Here is a 20612-nt window from a genome sequence, read left to right as displayed (position 1 = left end):
GGCCACCCCCCCCCCCATATGACAAAATGGTATGTGCCCCAACTGCACGCCACTGAGCCCTGCCCACCCTGCAGGGAGGTGGGGGTGGGTTTCGGGGGCGGCCAGCCGCAGTGCCTGCCTGGACCACCCACTGCCCCTGAGCCCTGCCCCTCACCTTTGTGCAAGCTGGCTTTTGTCCTCCCCAGGTCCTAGGGACGCCAGGAGCCTGCCTGCAGAGTGTCGGGGGGGGGGGAGGCTTGGTCCAAACCACGCCCCTGAGCGTGGTGGGGAGCGGGCACCTGGAGGAGGTGTTGTCCCCAGGCGCCATTGCCCCTCGATACACTTCTGCACACTACCAATACTGGCAAAATCAAGGTTTTCAACAGATCCTTTGGCTTTAGTGCCGATTTCCTAGTCCCTTGCTTGGGTCAGCATAATTTGGTTAAAACTCGATGGCGCTTACTGGCTCTTTGCAGGTTGCCCGTGAAAGAATTCTGCATCTGCAGAGTCGCTGTCGATTTATGCATTTCATTGTGAACTGTTTCAAACATTGCTTCTGAACATCAGCATTTTGTGGGTAGTCGTAGCTTCTAAAAGAGAACGGTGCATTCACTTTTTTCAGCCACAAAAGGCCTGTTTGAATAGGATGCTGGAAGGCAATTAGTGGGAGTGCTTTTGGTTGCGAGTGGACTTCTCGAGTCCTATAGAGAGATCTCTCTGCATTTCTGCCTTCTCCAGACTTCCAGTGCAACATTCCCTTGGGGATGGAATCTGGCCGGATCTCCAACGAACAGATCACGGCCTCCAGCACTTACTCCGATGGCAGGTGGACCCCGCAGCAGAGCCGTCTCAATAGCGACGACAACGGTTGGACTCCTAATATGGATAACAACAGGGAATACTTGCAGGTACGATCTGCTCCACGGGTCAGGAGGACGGAACTGTAGCCCTTGGTTAACTGAACAAGGATACCAACGTAACTTAGGAAGGGTGGGGGAGCTGTCCTATCAGAGTTAGAAGTAGTTGGGTTCAGAGGTGGGATCCAGCAGGTTCTCACAGGTTCCCGAGAGTAGGTTACTAATTATTTGTGTGTGCCGAGAAGGGGTTACTAATTGGTGATTTTGCCATGTGATTTTTGCCTTAGTTACGCCCCTCCTCTCAGCAGTAGCGCGCAGAACTTGAAGCAGTCTAGCAGGAGGTGCACCGGTGTGCGTGGCAGCCTGCGCCTGCGTGCATTCGTTTCCTGCCCAAGGACCTGCGCAGTGGCTGCGTCCTTGCCATAGCCCCGCCCAGGAATGCCCGGCCACGCCCCAGTCATGCCCCGCCCAGCCCCATTGGCGCTATGCCAGAGTTTGAATCCCACCATAGGAACCTGTTATTAAAATTTTGGATCCCATCACTGGTTGGGTTGCTAGACAGCTGATACAGCTAGGTCTGTTTGGTCAAAAACATGGCCTGTAGAGCCCCTGCTTAGCATTTTGTTATGTGAAAGGTTTGGCTTGGCGTGGGCTGGCATATTGCGTGACCGTGGAAGCAATGTTGGCAGAGGGATGCCAGGGAGGAAAGCCTCTTCGTTTATCTTGGCAGGGGACTGCCGCTGCCCTCCGGACCTTTGGATTCCCCTCCTTTTCTCTCTCCTCCCGCCCTCCCCGCAGCAAACCAATTACCATGCTGTTAAATTGACCCCAGAATATGAGACTCCTTCAGTCCTCTGCTGTTCTTATTGCCTGCTGGGAACCAGCGGGGGATCCTCGAACTGCTGTTTGACAGAAGGGGTGGCCCGACTCTGCCTCCACGAGCTGCCTCTGGACCATTAACATTCCGACAGAAGTCTCGGCTTGACCCCGGTGTCCCGACCCAACCCTGATGGGCTTTCCAGAGGGCCGAGAGAGACGGCAGCACCACCACTTATAAGCTCTGCAGGTTACTCTGCAGTGATCTAAGTGAGCCGGACTTCCTTACATGTGATGGGCGAGTACAGCTAGAATAATATTTATTCTGCTGGGGGAATTAACGCATGTCACCAGCTGGGCGCTTCGGCAAGAATGCTTGATGGAAAAGACTTTAGTATCAATTTGTGGTGGCCGAAGAAGAAGAAGAAGAAGAAGAAGAAGAAGAAGAAGAAGAAGAAGAAGAAGAAGAAGAAGAAGAAGAAGAAGAAGAGTTTTTTATATCCCCCCTTTCTATCCTGCAGGAGACTCAAAGGGGCTTACAATCTCCTTGCCCTTCCCCCCTCACAACAAACACCCTGTGAGGTAGGTGGGGCTGAGAGAGCTCCGAGAAGCTGTGACTAGCCCAAGGTCACCCAGCTGGCGTGTGTGGGAGTGCACAGGCTAATCTGAATTCCCCAGATAAGCCTCCACAGCTCAAGTGGCAGAGCAGGGAATCAAACCCGGTTCCTCCAGATTAGATACACGAGCTCTTAACCTCCTACGCCACTGCTGCTCCTTTGAAAGCCAAAGAGTTGGAGGCTGGACGGAGCTCTACGGGCCTTTTGCCCTGGAAGTGCTAGAAGGTCATCGGTGGCAGAAGATGCCTGATTCAGCATGGGAGAGTTAAAGGACACGACCTTTTATCATCTACATCCCTAAGAAATCTCTGCAAAGCATGGAAGGGACATCGTGACTTCATGGTGCTTGCCAAATAAGGAATACGCCACAACCCCTCCATAAACGCATGTCGGCTTAGTTCCGCTACAAGCAGTTTTGATGAAAACTCCTTTGTTTGATTGTGTGTGCGGAGGCTATTTGACTTCGCTACCAGGGTCAAAATTTCGACATCCTTTGTACAACTCAAGAGTTACAACATACATATTAAAAATTGTGTACTAGCAGATATCTTGCCTGAATTCAAAACGACACCTCCTCCCCCAGTACATTTCCAAAATCTGTCACCATTTGTTTGCAGTGGATTTAGCAAAACATCAGAGGTTCACCTCTGTATGATTAATGATGCGCCCGTAAAGGGGTGCACAACCTTGCTTATGCTCAGATTACTTCCACGCCAGTGCATGATTTTTTTTACCATTTTTCCCCCTTTGTTTTTAACATGGATTGCGAGGGAGGCCGGAACTTGGCCGTGCGGAGTGTTTTGCAAAAGGCTGGCGAGGATTTTATCCCGCGGAGGTTTACAGCGCAGTCCAGCGAGGCAAAACGAGGGATAGAAATGAGTAATTCCAAAGCATGCTGCCCTCCCTCAATTTACGAAAACTGTAACAAAAACCGCGCAGCCTGAAAACAATTCCTTCTATGGCTCACGTGCTGCCACCACTATGAATGTTAACTCGGCTGGTCTGAAAATTGATCCTATTAAGTTCTTATACCGGAACAGAGCTTCGACGGAACGGGCAACTCTTAAGCGTGGCCACTGGCGAAAGCTTCAGCTGCGGCACCACAATCTACTGCAAATAAAACACTGTCATGCTAATTCACACCAGCTGAGCACCCCGATCCTCAGCCCTGCTTTCAGGCAGCCCTTTCAAAAGAAGAAGAAGAGGAGGAGGAGGAGGAGGAGGAGGAGGAGGAGGAGGAGTTTGGATTTATATCCCCCCTTTCTCTCCTGTAGGAGACTCAAAGGGGCTTACAATCCCCCCTCACAACAAACACCCTGTGAGGTAGGTGGGGCTGAGAGAGCTCCGAGAAGCTGTGACTAGCCCAAGGTCACCCAGCTGGCGTGTGTGGGAGTGCACAGGCTAATCTGAATTCCCCAGATAAGCCTCCACAGCTCAGGTGGCAGAGCTGGGAATCAAACCCGGTTCTTCCAGATTAGATACACGAGCTCTTAATCTCCTACGCCACTGCTGCTCCTGAATGTAGCTAAATGAACTCATCCCAGAGAGAACCCTTAGCACAGCACAGAGTGTTTTAGTCTAATGTACACCAGTGAGTATCGGAGATCACCGTGGTTCAACCAGAGGGAAACGGAGAGGTGTGTTTTTCACTAACTGTGCACTGAGTGGCACTGAGACCCAGCGTGGTGTAGTGGTTAAGAATGGTGGACTCTTATCTGGAGGACCAGGTTTGATTCCCCATTTCTCCACACGGGTGGCGGAGTCTTATCTGGTGAACCAGATATGTTTCCCCGCTTCTCCACGTGAAGCTTGTTGGGTGACCTTGGGCTAGTTACAGTTCTTTCTGAACTCTCTCAGCCGTTCCTACCTCACAAGCTGTGTGTTCTGAGGAGAGGAAGGAAAGGAGTTAGTAAGCTGCTTTGAGTTGAGAAAGCTGCTTAGGGTTAGTAAGTTGCTTAGGGTTAGTAAGGAGTTAGTTAGGAGTTAGTAAGCTGCTTAGGGTTGAGAAAAGTGGGGTATAAATCCACATTTTTCTTTTTCTTCTTCAGCATCTTAATCTGCCCTCTGGTTGGGTTTGGCCTCTGCTTTAAACACAACAACTACAAAAATACCCAAAAGTTCCACTTCATGTTGTTGCCAAATATTTTAACTTTAACATTCTCTGGGTAGTAGGTGAAGTGTCAGCCAATCTATTCAGAATTCTCCTTTTCTCTCACACATACCTTCTTTCCACAACTCACCCAGCTGACCAGTATTCTGTCTTCGTGCACTTACATGAGCCCCACACTCAGGGAGCGGCAAACGTTCTGCTTCATCCAACACAAGAACTCTCCCTCATACATTTTTCTACCAAACTAAACAATTCCTCAGACTTTTTCCCCCACATCTTCCTCTTGTGGAAGTAGGAGGTTCAGAGCTTGTGTATCTAATCTGGAGGAACCGGGTTTGATTCTCCACTCTGCCGCCTGAGCTGTGGAGACTTATCTGGGGAATTCAGATTAGCCTGTGCACTCCCACACACGCCAGCTGGGTGACCTTGGGCTAGTCACAGCTTCTCGGAGCTCTCTCAGCCCCACCTACCTCACAGGGTGTTTGTTGTGAGAGGGAAAGGGCAAGGAGATTGTAAGCCCCTTTGAGTCTCCTGCTAGAGAGAAAGGGGGGATATAAATCCAAACTCCTCCTCCTCCTCCTCCTCCTCCTCCTCCTCCTCCTCCTCCTCCTCCTCTTCTTCTTCTTCTTCTTCTTCTTCTTCTTCTTCTTCTTCTTCTTCTTCTTCTTCTTCTTCTTCTTCTTCTTCTTCTTCTTCTTCTTCTTCTTCTTCTTCTTCTTCTTCTTCTTCCTGTCTTCCTTTCTCAGAAAGTAAAAGTAAACGAAAGGAGATGACCTTTCTTTTAACTGCAGTCCCATTTCTCATTCCGGGTTGTTTTTCCCCCTCTCCCAGGTGGATCTTCGCTTCCTAACGGTGCTGACAGCCATCGCTACCCAGGGCGCCATCTCTCGAGAAACGCAAAATGGCTACTACGTCCGGTCGTACAAGCTGGAGGTCAGCACAAACGGGGAGGACTGGATGATGTATCGGCATGGCAAAAACCATAAAGTAAGTACTGTTTTCTTCCTGCCTCTCCTCCCTCACCCTTCGCCCCATATCCCAGCCTGCAAAAGATTGTACTGGGGGCAAAACAGAAGGTTTTACATCAGCTGGAGCCAACGATAAAACAGGTTTTGGGTACTTGTTGTCGATGTGGTTCACGGCCAAGAGGCAAAAAACTTTTCTCCGCAAGCCGTCTTCCTTATCTCTGGAGGGATGAGAAAACCGGCGTTCCTTGGAAAACCTGGCCGCTCTTGGGCCTTCCTCTCAGCGGAGCAGTAGGTTTCCCGACTGCAAATGAAGGGGAAAATGCTTTTGCAGCCCGTGTTTTCCGCCGTACAAGATTCATTGAGCGTTTATGGCCCGAGCCCCTTCCCCATGCTGGGCTAACAATCACGAAACCGCATGGAACTGCACTTCAGGAGTTATTGAGGCTTGGAAAATGAAAGGGCACAAATCCGGCGGGGAGATCACAGTGTCCTAGAGAATAAAGCCCAACGATAAATAATGAGTAGCAATTTAGTTTGTCAGGAATAGGGGGATCCGTCGCCGCGGCCGTGCCTGGCAGTGATGCATTGAGTGCTCTGTGCTTCTGCCTGCTCTGCCTATAAATACGGCTGTGTTGACCCTCACTGATCCCTGAACCTCAAAATATTTAGTATGTGCTCCGCGAAAAGGGGGGAGGCAGCGGTTCCGTTCTCGGGCTCGGCCGTACGGAGTGCAGCTTTGTATAATAAAGCCATGGACGCCCTTGGGAAGGGACGCTGCTGTCACTCAACCTCGCTTGTCGTGGGAAGGCTCTTCTGAATTGACCTTGCATGCCCTGCCGGAGAATCCTGAAGAAGAGGGACTCTCCAAGTTGGCCTCAGGAAGCTGCCTCATGTCAAGACAGGTGGGGAGAGGGAAGAAAACCGGTGGAAACTAATGCCGAATTACCAAAGCGCCGGGTGCCAGCCAGGCGGGATATCTTCATTTTTCTTGCGAGGCCCCCCCAAAGAAGACTTTGACAGTCAGTGCGGAAGATTCAACATCCACTGTTATTCCTCTCCATCCTTGAAGTTCCCAGGGAGAGGGAAGCAGAATATGTGGGGTGCTGTGTGGTTTCCGGGCTGTATGGCCGTGTTCTGGCAGCATTCTCTCCTGACGTTTCGCCTGCATCTGTGGCTGGCATCTGGGGGACTTGTGGCTGGCATTCAGATCCTCTGAAGATGCCAGCCACAGATGCAGGCGAAACGTCAGGAGAGAATGCTGCTAGAACACGGCCATACAGCCCGGAAACCACACAGCACCCCAGTGATTCCGGCCGTAAAAGCCTTCGACAATACATAGAAGCAGAATAGTTTCACTGCAACCCACCATTTGCTGGCTGCCCTCTCGTCCTAGTTTGGGTTGACAGCCTCCAGGTGGGACCTGGAGATCACCTGGAATTCCAACAGGTCTCCGAACCATAGAGAGGAGGAAATGGCTGGTTTGGAGGACGGACTCTATGGCATGAACATCCGGCGGAGGTCCTTTCTCTCCCCACAGCCTGCCTTTCCTGTGCTGTACCCTCAAGCCTCCAAGAATGTCTTTATCTGGAGTTGGCAACCCTACCGCTAGATGGTATCTAGTGCTGGGACTTGGTACATGGTTGGGAGGCTTCCTATTCACTGATAGGGGGAGGAGTTATATCCTGTTTCCCTGTGCCCCTCCCCCAGAGCACTTCCTGCGTATGGGCTTCTGTGGGCAAATGACAGCACAGACATGGGAGAGGAAGCAGAGCCTTTCTGAAGATGAGAGACTGGTCTTCTTAAAGAGGTCCAGCCTGCATCTATTAGTCTGTCACATTTTTATCCTACCCTTCCTTCAACTGTACATCCATCTCTCTTCCCTCATTTTGAAGGGGAAGTTTGCCCCAGAATTCCAGTCCATTTTGAGTATGCATTTTCAGGTTTGGGGGATTTTTTACACACAAAAAATTCGATGGTAGACTTGGCCTTCCTCACACTCCTCTGATGCCCATCCTTGATCAAGGGAGAACCGCCACCCCCTGACTCCACCTGTCTCTGTTTTGTCTTAGTTACACGTAGGGGGCCCAAGTATTTCTCAACTCAGACCTCCAGAAATAAAAGAAAGGAAAAAGAAAAGCCTTTCGTAGTGGGGTTTTTTTTTTGTTGAACCAGAGCCAAGTTTCAGTTTCCAGCAAAGGGGGATGATTCATGTGTGATCATATCTGCTGTGCTCATGGATCTGGGGAATAGCTAAAATCGTGCTCAGGAAGAAAACGCCATAAATTAGGCGGGGTTTGTCACTTGTAGGAAATTTGCCATTCACAGCAAACCGAGGTATGAGGTGAATTTTGATAAGGCTTTATTGTCACATCTGGCTATCTTCTTTGCTCATTCGACACGGAGTCTTCATTCAGGGCAAGTAGCCGGCATCAGTGAATAAGCCGGTGCTTTTATCTTTCTGATTTATCCCAGCCGTGCAACTTTGTCCTTTGTTATTTGGAAAGATGATCCAGAAAAATCATATCCCTCATAATTTATTTTATTTACTTCGTTCGTTACCCTACCTTCTCCTCAACGGGGGCCCAAAGTGGCTACTGATTCCCGTCAAAATTTGTCCCTTCAAACAAAATCTTTCTCTGTGCTATGTGAATGTAAAGGTGAAGCTAGCATTCACTCCCAAAGATGGGAATCTTACATTTGCCTCTGGCATGTGGCAGGAGAGGTGAGGAGAAGGGGCAAGCAGTGCATGGGAGGTGCAATAATCACTCTTTCACTCATCTTTGGGCGATTCCCCATGGACAATTAATTGCGTGATACTCACATGATAAATCACGCTTTTAATCAGAACTCCCCACCGCTCAAGTGCCTATGAGTCTACGTAGCAACATAATAAAGTTGCTACAAGACAACGGATTGTAAAAAAATGTTCACATGTGTCTACATAGCAACGTAAAAACGAAAATAAGAATATGAATTTTCAATCGGGGCGGAGTAATGTTCCCGCTCCGACCCAATAGCCAATCAAATTCCACCAACACAGCTGAGTAGTGACGTAGTTACGTAGCTGCGCGTGAAAAGCAAAACAAAAAAGGTCCCGCCCCAACACAACGCGACAGCCAATCAGGACGAGGAAGAACACACCCACCGAGCAGATTGTGTGTTTGTGGGGAGTGTTACATTGCTTGAATCTTTGATAGATAGACATCAAGGTCTTCAGTGGAGTGGGGAAGGAGAATGCGTGATGGAAAGGTACTGTTTCTTTTGAAACCTGGATGTATCTGCCTTTAATTTTTCAGCGGGGATTCGCCTTTTATGGACCTGGATGGCCCAGGCTAGCACAATCTTGTTAGATCTTGGAAGCTAATCTTGTTAGATCTTGGAAGCAGCAGTGGCGTAGGAGGTTAAGAGCTCGTGTATCTAATCTGGAGGAACCGGTTTGATTCCCCGCTCTGCCGCCTGAGCTGTGGAGGCTTATCTGGGGAATTCAGATTAGCCTGTGCACTCCCACACATGCCAGCTGGGAGACCTTGGGCTAGTCACAGTTCTTCGGAGCTCTCTCAGCCCCACCCACCTCACAGGGTGTTTGTTGTGAGGGGGGAAGGGCAAGGAGATTGTCAGCCCCTTTGAGTCTCCTGCAGGAGAGAAAGGGGGGATATAAATCCAAACTCCTCCTCCTCCTCCTCCTCTTCTTCTTCTTCTTCCTCTTCCTCTTCCTCTTCCTCTTCCTCTTCTTCTTCTTCTACTTCTTCTAAGCAGCGTTGGCCCCAGTTGATACTTGAATGGGAGATGCCCCCAAGGAAGTCCAGGGCCAGTGGACAGAGGCAGGCAATGGCAAAACACCTCTGAACATCTCTTGTTTTGAAAACTCTACATGGTCACCCTAAGTCAGCTGCAACTTGACGAAACTTCCCGCTGCCTCTTCATTACTTGTTTGTTTGTTTGTTTAAAAATCCCTTCCAGGTTGGCAAGTTGACTCACAGGTGTATTAAAAGGGGGAGGGGACAATAAAAAGACTAAAAATAGTGCATCTGAGAGCACAACTGTGAAAAAAATATATTCAAAACTCTTGGTTCAAAGCCTGGGAGAAATAGAGTGTCAGCGGTTCTTCCTCCTCACTTGCCGAAGGAGAACCTGGTTGGAGTTGGGATGAAGGACCCTTAGCCAGCAAAAGGACAGTTTAGGAGAAATTACTAACAGAGATGGGATTGAAAGTCTTCAAAGGACCAACCTCATTTTTTCTCCGTCCCAGTTAGCAGTCAGGTAGTTCTGCAGTTGCAGGAAAACAACTTTGGAAGAGTCTTTCTGGATCAGACTGATGGTCAACTTAGTCTGGTGTCCTGTTTGCCAAAGTGGCCAACCAGCTATCCCAAAAGGCCTACAGGAAGAAACCAGAAACTTCCCACACAACTGAATTTTGCCTCCAAGCATGGATGTCCCTCATCCATCATAGCTAACAGCCGCTTGTGGTCTGAGCCTCTATGAATTTGTCTAACTGCCTGGTGTAGTGGTTACGAGCAGGTGGATTCTAATCTGGAGAACCGGGTTTGATTCTCCACTCATCCACCTGAGTGGCAGAGGCTTATCTGGTGAACCAGATGTGTTTCCGCACTCCTACATTCCTGCTGGGTGACCTTGGGCTAGTCAAAGTTCTTCACAGCTCTCTCAGCCCCAGCTACCTCACAAGGTGTCTGTTGTGGGGAGAGGAAGGGAAAGGAGCTTGTAGGCTACCTTAAATCTCCTTAGAAGAGAGAAAGGTGGGATATAAATTCAAAATCATCATCATCATCATCATCGTCATAGTGGTCGTCCTATGGCATTGTGCTCAACAACTTACTTTTGAGCTACATGAAGAAGTTCTTTTCATTGTCTTTCTAGAAGCACTGCCTGTCAGTTTCTTTGGGTGACCCCGAGTTGTATAGTTTTGGGTGAGGGTAAAAAAGTTATGTCTCCACTCCCTCTACTTCAGGGGTGGGCAATTATTTTTTCTATGGGGCCGCATAAGAAACAGAAAATATTGTGGAGGGCCGGGCCAAAAGGCAGAGGAAGTAGCTTTTAGAAAGCCCATGCCCAAGCCGGCAGCCAAGGCAAGCCCGGCTTCTCGCGAGGCTTCAAAGGCTTCGCCTGCAGCTTCCCAACTGCACAGGCAGGGAGGCCAGTCAGGGTCATCCAGCGGGCCGGATGTGGCCCGCGGGCCGTATAATGCCCAGGTCTGCTCTACTTCATGTGTAAGGTTGGTTGGATGCAGAAGATGCTAGCTGGCAGTTATGTTCGAACCTCACTGCACAACTCAAGGTGTTCTTACCAATAACGTTACGGCGACCTTCTGAATTGAGAATATGTCCTTTGTTAGTTATTGCCTGCGCTAAAGTAGGCATGTCACATATGTGGCTGCATTTTTATTCGTCCATTCATTACTTATTAAAATATTTATATCCCGCCCTTCCTTATGGTTCAAAGTAGCTTACAGTGTTTGAATTTTTGAAGTCTAGATTTGTTATTTACTAAATATTATTTACTAAGTACTGACACGGAAAACGCGTCGCTTGTGAAAACAGTCTCTTGGGGGAAGTCAGCTCTGCTTCGTTCCCTCTTTACTGAGAACTCTTTTCTTAGGGCCGCTCCTAAATGTCCACTTTTTAACGCAGGCTGGAGTTTTTCTGTGGTACGTCAGTGCGGCATTCTGTGCGGTTCAAACTGCAACAGTTGAGTCCGTCGCTGACGCCAAATAGATTTGTCAGCTCTGCCGCAGCTTGAGTTGGTGCCATGGAACGCAGGCGGAAGAGGAGAAGATGGAGAAGGTCTCTGTTAAATCCCACTTATGCACATAGACGCGCAAATACACACACACACACATGCGTCAGACTGCTAGAGCCGGCAGCAGGTCCCTTTGTACTGAATCTGGAAGGTGGGCTCACAGCCAAATTTAACTGGTGCTACTGACAGGTCAGCTAACATCTACATCTTCATAAAAGAAATTGAGAGAGAGGGAGAGCGCCAGAGAGACAGGAAGAGCTGCATGAAGGAGCGCTGGAGAAGAAAGATAATATTTTCTTCAGAAAGTAGAAAGCGGCCTCCTCCTCCTTTTTAGTTGTTGCTGGTTCTAAAAGAGAGGGAAAGAAGAAGGGCGCGTTTCTGTGGGACACCGATGGCGAGGAGACTTCCGATTCCCTGGCTGCTGTTAGTGTTGATACTGTGCAGCAAGGAGAAAAAGCAAGATTAATAGGAGTTTGTAGCAGTAGGGGACCGAGGCTGTGTTTGTTTTTCATGCATATAAGGACTGCATTTGGGGAGAAGGGATGGCGAGGGGAGGGGCGTAGAAAGACACTTGTGTACCTGACCAGAAAGAACCGAGTTCCCCCGGCCTGCCTAACTCCCAGACGATTTCGTTGCCCAGCAGGTTAAAGAAGGATGCTTTTTGTAGATATGAAGTGTGGTTGAGTTTGTGTTTTTTTCCGCCTCCTGCAAAGGTTCACTTAAACGTAATTACTGTGTAAACCTTTGTGGAGTAAGCGACTTTTCTGTACATTGAAAATAGGATTCCTAGCAAGTGGCTTGCATATATATATTGCAATAATAAGGGGGACCTGCAATTTTTGCCGATAAAGGTGGGAGGCCAGCGTGGGAGAAGATCCCCCCCCCCTTTTACCTCTCCTCTTCCCCAACCCTGGCTGTGCATCCATTTTCTGTGGATCCCTCTGCAGCCCCGCTGCTTGAAGCATGAGCTGCCAAACTTGAGTAGAGGGACAGAAATGTTGTCCATGTTGCCACTGCTGGGGACAGTGCCCCTCTCAGTCTGGGAGTGCCAAATAGGGGGGCCATGAGGGGTTTCTCCAAACTAGCTGCAAACATACCATTATATTGCATCACATGGGCCTTGGGGATTGACAGCACATCTAGTAACCTTACCTGCCCTCTATACTGCTAAAAATCTCTCAGATTCCAGGTGTAGCAGGTTTTTCTGATAGGTGCCTGCCTTGCTCTGCATGGTTATCTGTTCCAAGGCTTCAGAGTGCTGATGTCATGGACAGTGGTGGGATCCAGCCGGTTCGCACCACTGCGGCAGAACCGGTTGTTAAAATGGTGCTTGTAAACAACCGGTTGTTAGATTATTTGGATCCCATCCCTGGGCACGGGGCTGTGATCTGCCCCAGTGCCTGCTGTCTTGGAATTGAGATAAAGTAGCGGCAATGCTGTTATTCAAATCAGGTTCGTGCTGTACCACAAAATGGGAAGCTTTGAACAGTGCAACACAAACTGACTCATGAGTTCCATTGCTCGATGACCACGTTGCCTGTAACTCATGCGCATGTGTGGCCCCGCAGCCACCGTGCCGGTGCTGCACAGATAGGAGCCGTCCAGCAGAGGGAGCTCTCCCAGGTGACTCAGTTCCGCACAGTGTTTTCAAAGTTCTGCACAGCAGTGGGGAATGCTTGGGACTATTGCCCAATGATGCAGGGCTGTCAGGGTTAATAACCTGGGCAGCAACCATATTGTCACACCAGAGTGTTACAGTACCTTGCCAATCAGCTTAGTTCTTAATGGACAACCACTAAATGGGTGGGAAAATGTAGTAAGAAGAAGAGTAGAAAAAGAGTTTGGATTTATACCTCCTTTTCTCTCCTGCACGGAGACTCAAAGGGACTTACAATCTTCTTTCCTCCCCCCCCCCCACAACAAACACCCTGTAAGGTAGGTGGGGCTGAGAGAGCTCTGAAGAGCTGTGACTCGCCCAAGGTCACCCAGCTGATGTGTGTTGGAGTACACAGGCTAATCCAGTTCTCCAGATAAGCCTCCACAACTCAAGTGGCAGAGCAGGGGATCAAACCCGGTTCTCCAGATTAGAGTGCACCTGCTCTTAACCACTACACCGCTGCTGCTTAAACCAGTATCCAGTGAGATCCCTGCCTAAACCAGTACGCAGTCACACCTCTGGCTACTCACCATGCCCTCAAAGAAAACTGTAAAGCTGACTCTGCCAAAAGTGTCAGAGCGCACTTAGAAATTGGCCTGCAATAACCTATCCTGCCTCCCAAAGGAGACTCCATTAGAGCCTTCCAAGAACTTCTACCAAGCCAAGAAGTCAGCTTACTTAACTGAGATAACTCTAATGTGATGATGGCAGCAGGGCACACCTCTGAGTGCATCACACTGCTGCTCGATGAAAGATCTGCCCAAGAACTTCTCTTGACAGGCAACATTAAGGGGCCCTCTGAGCCTCTCAGCCTTTACTTAGATGACTCAGGCTTGTATGATCTTGTCAGCTCATGGAAGCAAAATAGAGTCAACTCAGAGTAGGACTTGGATGGGAGATCACCTCAAGAAGTCCAGGGTCACAATGCCGAGGCAGACAACGGTAAACCGCCTCTGAACGTCTCTTGCCTTAAAAACCCGACAGGGCTGCCATAAGTCAGCAGTGCCTTGATAGCCCTTTTACCACCATCAGGCTCCAAAGGTCACACAGTGTCATCTTGCAGCTCAAACATGGATTGTTGACTGTGCTACCAGCAAGTGCCAGACAGACAGACCAGAGTCAAGAAGGCAACAAGCAAAGGTGTACGCAAACAGTGCAGAGTCAGGGCAGGCCGTAAGCAAAGGTGTGGTCAGAGCAATCCAAGGTCAAGGCACAGGCCGGAATTCAAGCAGGCATGCTGGGAGCTGGAGGTTGGAGGAAGACCAGACAACTGGAGCTTACCAGGAAGTCCACTCGTTGTACCTAGGTAAAGTCAAGTCCAAGACACGGTTTATATAGGAAGTCCTGGCTAATGAGGCTGGGATCCTGGAAGCGCTCGCTCCTCCTCAGATGCAGATGCCTCCATCTCTCAGAGCCTTCTGCCTTACCTTGCAGCAATACAAGCACTTCTCCTTTGACTTTGCAGCTGTAGCCTCCATCTTTGCCTCCTTTGAGCAGCTGTCTCATTGTTCAGCTCTTTGGCGATTCCTGATGGTTCTCCCAGCTGCACAGCATCAGGCTCTGCCTTGACTTGCAAGGAGAGCTTGGAGCTGCCTCTGCTGCTTGCATCTTCTCGCAAGAAGCCAGCTCTGGTTCCACAGAGTTTTCATGTTCTCCGTCAGAGTACTCAGTGTCCAGAGACTGGCTCATGACATTGACCAACTTTTGCAGCTCCCTAACTTTTCCTGTGGGCAGCCTATAGACCCATTCCATTCCTATGGATTTACAGTTTGCAAGACCTGAGCAGAGCCTCTTAAATGATGAGATGCTGTGGAGGTCATTAATTCATAGGCTGGGCATAAGTTGGAAGCAAGTTACGACATGTGGCGTGCACACAACTTGTAGAACGCTGTCTCCGTGTCAAGCTTAACCCTCAAGAAAGAAAGAACAGCCCTCCCTCCTCCCCCAGTCTTTTTCTCAACCTTTTCTATCTTTTTAAAAAGCTAAATCCTCCAAAAAAATCCGCATCTGTTGCTCCCACGCATTTGACTGGACTGGTCCTGCAACCACAACATTTTTGAGGAAATGAACCAGGCAACGATGGCCCATTTTTTTAAAAAAAGCTAACTCGATCTAAGGAAGCACCCAACATTGTGTCAGGACCATGCCTGTCAGTACCTAGATGTCTTGCTATGTGGGAGTTCCAAATGTTTTCCTGTAAATGCTTTCCTGTTTCCCTCTTCCCTTCTTGGCAACCTCCTGGTGCCAGCTCATCTACAAGAAGTTGTGAACGGTTCCCAGGTTCTTTGAAGCTCTGTAGTGCAAATGTTGTAGAAACTATAGTGGACACTTGGTGTGGGGCGAAACGGGGGGTGGGGGGTGTTGAAGGATATAGGTCCTGGATCTGAGCTCTCTAGCTCAGATCCTGCTTTCTATTGTTACTCTACGCATTGCAAGAAATAAACTGCTTTAGGACTTTCCTACGGTCTCTGTTATTTCCATGTTTGAGAGTCTGACACATTGGACATTCCATTGGAGGTGTGTTGCCCACACAGAAATGCCTAGATAATTAGTCATCATGCAGAAAAAGGTAGATAGAAAGAAACCCTAATCTAAGAAATACTTTTCCTATGACAAGTGGGCACTCTACTTCCACACACATCACGTGTGTGGAAGTAAGAAGCTGCTTCCGTGGAAAAGCCCCACTGAGGCAGGTAGCCATTGTCCATGCGCTCAGGACAAAGGCCGGGTCAGAAGAGAGACCAGCATGGGGAAGAAAGGAAGTTAGTGGGCGGTCTCCTGGCCCAGACAAGGAGGGTAAACAAGAAAGACAACAACACAGTTAGAGTGAGATACACAGCACCCCCCAGTGTCCAGGCATGCAGAAGTCTCTCATTCCAACACTCCCTCTCGACACTGCATGCGTTCGAGGTATACAATTTAATATAGCGTTTGCCCAGCCGTGTTCCCCTTCCAATTTCCTGCACCATATGGCCAGGACTGATGAACTAAGTATACCAGACCAATTATAACTCCTCAGTGATTCTATCATTGGATCATTGGTTTCCGGGCTGTATGGCCGTGGTCCAGTAGCATGCTACTTTATAGGTTTATACTATAAAGTATACTATACTACTTTATAGCATGCTACTGGACCACGGCCATACAGTCCAAAAATCCCACAACACTCCACCGATTCCGGCCTCGAAAGCCTTCAACAATACAGATTCTATCCTTATTGGCACCTTCTTGAATAAGCCCGTATCCACCTATAAAGTAGGCACAGGAATCATCTTAAAACAGACTGGGGACTTGCTTCTTGCTGAACTTTTTAAGCCAACTCTAACCCGACTAATGTGTTATAGGTCACTACCTGACGTAAGTGTTCAAATATCTTCTAGGAATGGCCATAAAGTCCTTTTCATGTTCTCTTCTGAATCTTCTCGTTCGCCTCGTTACTCTTCTGACATTCTGTCTCTCTGACAAAAAATATAATCACTCCAAGCTCCCCTGTTTTTTGTTTTTTTAAAGTTCCCTCATGCTTCTCCATCTGGAATCTGAACCCCTAATCCTGTTAGTACGGGCTGTGTGTGAGTGTGTTATAATCCTTCACAAAATCTAAACAGTCCACAGAGACTGGCCCGAGCACACATACATGCACGCTGAGTTCTCCCAGACGCGGCTTCTCCTCCCCAGAAAATACAAATTCTTTCTCTTTAGCATTCCAAGAAACTCTCCACGACAAAAGCGGCACTAAAAATAAATAAGGTTGAAGGGTCTCCGGGATCATAAACTGCCTTTTGGATGTAATGTCCCGTCCCCCACCCCGCACTGCAGCTGGCAGGGTTCCCACAATCACTGGAACTAATGCAGCTTTTTTGTAAAAAAAAAATCGCTGAGCTGACAAGGGAACATTTTAACACAACGAGAGGCACACGTTTGATTTACAGTGAAGTGGAACTGGGGGGAACGGGGAAGGGGGAGAAGATTAGCCCCCACTATCCACCCATGTCATTCTCTGGACTCCTTTGGTGTCTTAAAGCAAATTAATTACATAGATCAGATTTCATTGATTCCCGATGCAGTCCGTGTGTAGACCCGCCGACCGACTGCTGGTCTGTCTGCGTGCGGCGGGGGCAGAATGTGCATATTGACAGACAGTGCGGTGCAGCCGTTAGAGCACAGGTGTCAAGCTCTCGGCCCTCCAGCTGTTACGGACTACAGTTCCCATCATCCCCTGCCATGATGCTGGCAGGGAATGATGGGAACTGTAGTCCATAACAGCTGGAGGGCCGCGAGTTTGACACCTGTGCGTTAGATGTCAGACTGGGAAGACCTGGGAATAGATGTCTCGCACTTTGACTGTGAAACTCACTCAGTGGGTGATGCCGGTTGCAAGGGGAAATTGCTTTCTCTGGCACCCGGGAGGCATGAAACTCCCATCACAAGTGTAATGCAAAGTCCTCATATTGTTCCCTACAAGGACCAGGATTTTGTAAGGTGTTGTGGTTCCTAGCATTGTATCTGGAGATCCCCCGTGGCAGTGGATGGCGTCTTGCTTCCCTGGACTTGTTGATTATCTCCCGTTCTCACTCGCTGCAGGGCAATCAGGACTGAGGGCTGAGGCTGACAGAACCTTTGGAAGAATTTTATGGAAGACTTTGCCTCCTTTTATTCCAGCCTGGCAGGTGCACTCTAATTTGGGGAACTGGGTTTGATTCCCCACACCTCCACACGAGCAGTAGACTCTTATCTGGTGAACTGGATTTGTTTCCCTTCTCCTGTACACGAAGCCTACTAGGGGACCTTGGGCTAGTCCCATGGTGGCAAACCTTTGGCACTCCAGATGTTATGGACTGCAATTCCCATCAGCCCCTGCCAGCCTGGCCAATTGGCTATGCTGGCAGGGGCTGATGGGAATTGTAGTCCATAACATCTGGAGTGCCAAAGGTTCGCCACCACTGGCTAGTCACAGTTCTCTTCTAACTCTCTCAGCCCCACCTACCTCACAAGGCGTCTGTTGTGGGGAGAGGATGGCAAAGAGGTTTTGTAAGCCGCCTTGAGGCTCCTTACAGGAGAGAAAGGCAGGGTATCAATCCAAACTCTTCTTCTCTTCTTTCTACGTACATAAGTAAGAGCAACCGAGATGCAACTGACTTGTGGCAAACATAGCTAAAGTCTTTGGAGGCGAGAAGTGGAGGTGGTTGGCCTTCTTCCACAGAGACGGTTTCCCATTCAATTACCATTCAAACCTGCGGAAACGCTCTGTCTAGTGAGGCCAGGCCCTTGCAGGATTTGATGCAATTCCACAGGGCCTGTAAGACAGATCTGATCCACCTGTAAGACAGATCTGATCTGATACGGTTGAAGCAGCTCCGGTTCTCTACCGTCAAAAAGGCCCCTCTTCCCCTGCTGCCTCTTTCTTGTGATTCTGATCTCTATTGCTTGAGATTGTATTGAGTTTTGCATTTTTAGTATGTTTGAGATCAGAAGTTTTCTCTGCCATCTATGTTTTAACATCGCTATTTACTGTACGATGTTATTCTTTTTACAATCTGGAAGCCCCCCGGAACCTGTGAGGCGCAGCGACATAAATAAATAAACTACCAATCCTGCTTTGCTTCTGAGATCTGACAAGATCAGGATAGGCTATGCCGCCTCCCCTCCCTTATGCTTTGTAGGAAGATTTAAAGCAGAGGGCAGAATTCTTGGCCACCTCTTAGCCCCCCAGCATGGCACTGACAATACAGTAGGGTAATATTTGATTTGTTTATCTGTCCCACCTTTTGGCACAAATGTCGATATTTTTAAGAACACAGAAAAATACTTACAAGAAGGCAGTAAGAAAACATTGCAGCAATTCTCTTAATTTTTCATACAGGTGTCGGTGCCCGTGGTGTGTGCTGTCATTTTCTTTGTTTCACTCTTTGCTTCTGGTCAAACAGGTTGCGCGGGGGAAGGCTGAATGTCTTCAGTGTGCTTTTGTGCAGCGAAAGCTCTACAGGCACTTCTGGGCCCGGGCTATCACTTTGAGCTTTCTCATCTGTCAAAAATCTCATCTGGCTCTAGCCTTAGGTGGCAGGCAGATGGCTGATTTCTCTCAGAAGTGACTTTACGCTGTTGTACGAAACCAGAACTGGTGGGAGGAAAATTAGAAGAGGTTACCAAGGAATAGGACGATCCAGACACTGAAGAGTATTTTTATTTTATTTTATCGAATGTATATACCGCCCTCCCCTGAAGGGCTCAGGGCGGTGTCCAACACCATTCATAACATTAAAATCAATTAAGAAGAAGAAGAGAAGAAGGGTTTGGATTTATATCCCCACTTTCTCTCCTGCAGGAGACTCAAAGGGGCTTACAATCTCCTTGCCGTTCCCCCCTCACAACAAACACCCTGTGAGGTAGGTGGGGCTGAGAGAGCTCCAAGAAGCTGTGACTAGCCCAAGATCACCCAGCTGGCGTGTGTGGGAGTTCACAGGCTAATCTGAATCCCCCAGATAAGACTCCACAGCTCAGGCGACAGAGCTGGGAATCAAACCCGGTTCCTCCAGATTAGATACACAAGCTCTTAACCTCCTGCGCCACTGCTGCTCCTTTAAAACAATTTCTACCCATAATTAAAAGAACCATATATAAATGGCAGACGGCTTCAAACACCCACCCCTCCCCCTTTCTTGCGCCCACAGGAGGTTAGATGTTTACTATATAGATGTTTACTATATTGAAGACTTATACCTTTTAACAGATTTATAGCGGGGGAATGGGGGAGAAGGGCCGTGACTCAGACATGGGCCCTTTCCGCACAAATCCTCAAAAATGTCTCTAAACTGTTTTCAGTCCCCCCCTTTACCATGATGTACGTGTGTACTCACCCTGTCAAAATGATTATTGGCTGCCGTTTTGTGAACGTTTTTTCCTTTTGTGTGTGCGTTCGTAGTGGAATCGACCCTACGGTGTTTCACAGCCGGGTGCTGCAATTCCCTGCGCCTTCGAAAAATTAGCCCCCAGAACTGTAGAAAATCTGCTGAGAAGTTCCAAAAATAGGCAAAGGGGAACGGGAAGTGAGCTGAGAAAATGGCACCGAGGAGGAAGCCCGCGGACTGCAGAGAGGCGTAGGAAGCATCTTAAAGAGGCACAGGCAGCGGTGGGATCCAAAGATTTTAGTAACAGGTTCCCATGGTGGTGGGATTCAATCTGTGGCGTAGCGCCAATGGGGCAGGGCGGGGCATGATGGGGGCGTGGCTGGGGATTCCTGGGCGGGACTGTGGCAAGGACGCAGCCGCTGCGCCGGTCCTTGGGCGGGAAACGAATGCACGCAGGCGCAGGCTGCCACGCACGCCGGTGCACCTCCTGCTAGACTGCTTCAAGTTCTGCGTGCTGCTGCTGAGAGGAGGGGCGTAACTAAGGCAAAAATCACGTGGCAAAATCACCAATTAGTAACCCCCTCTCGGCACACACAAATAATTAGTAACCTGCTCTCAGGAACCTGTGAGAACCTGCTGGATCCCACCTCTGGGCACAGGCCAAAGAAGCCCTTTTGAAAACGTTTCAACGAAAGAGTCACTTTAAAAGGCCATTCATTTAAAACGTTTCCAGGCTGCAAATAAAACGTTTTGGGAACCAAAGGGGATGGAGACAATGCAAAACTCCGTGGAGGAAACGTTTTATTTCCTCTCTCAAAACATTTTGAAAAGGTTTGTGCTCTGCATGCAGATAGTCTTGAGTTCAGTCCCTGGCACGCCCCAGTTAGTAGGGAGCAGGTGATGTGAAAGAAAGACCTCTTTCTGAGACACTGGAGAGCCACTGCCAGTCAGAGCAGGCAATGCTGATCTCAACGGTCTGATGGTCTGATTCAACATAAGGCAGTTTCGT

General features: G+C 48.9%; 1 protein-coding gene across 1 annotated transcript in view; it reads left to right on the top strand.

Moving 5' to 3' along the window:
- Nucleotides 1-20612, top strand: part of NRP2 (neuropilin 2) — a 254183-nt gene that overhangs the window by 88639 nt on the left and 144932 nt on the right. The window contains exons 7-8 of the mRNA XM_048484452.1: nt 718-887; nt 5211-5366. Coding sequence (XP_048340409.1) covers nt 718-887; nt 5211-5366 — 326 coding nt within the window. The remainder of the gene's footprint in view (nt 1-717; nt 888-5210; nt 5367-20612) is intronic.

The sequence above is a fragment of the Sphaerodactylus townsendi genome, linkage group LG02, assembly GCF_021028975.2.
Source record: "Sphaerodactylus townsendi isolate TG3544 linkage group LG02, MPM_Stown_v2.3, whole genome shotgun sequence".
Taxonomy (NCBI): Eukaryota; Metazoa; Chordata; class Lepidosauria; order Squamata; family Sphaerodactylidae; genus Sphaerodactylus; species Sphaerodactylus townsendi.
The sequence above is the reverse complement of the archived record's forward strand: the minus strand, read 5'-3'. Positions and strand labels throughout refer to the sequence as shown.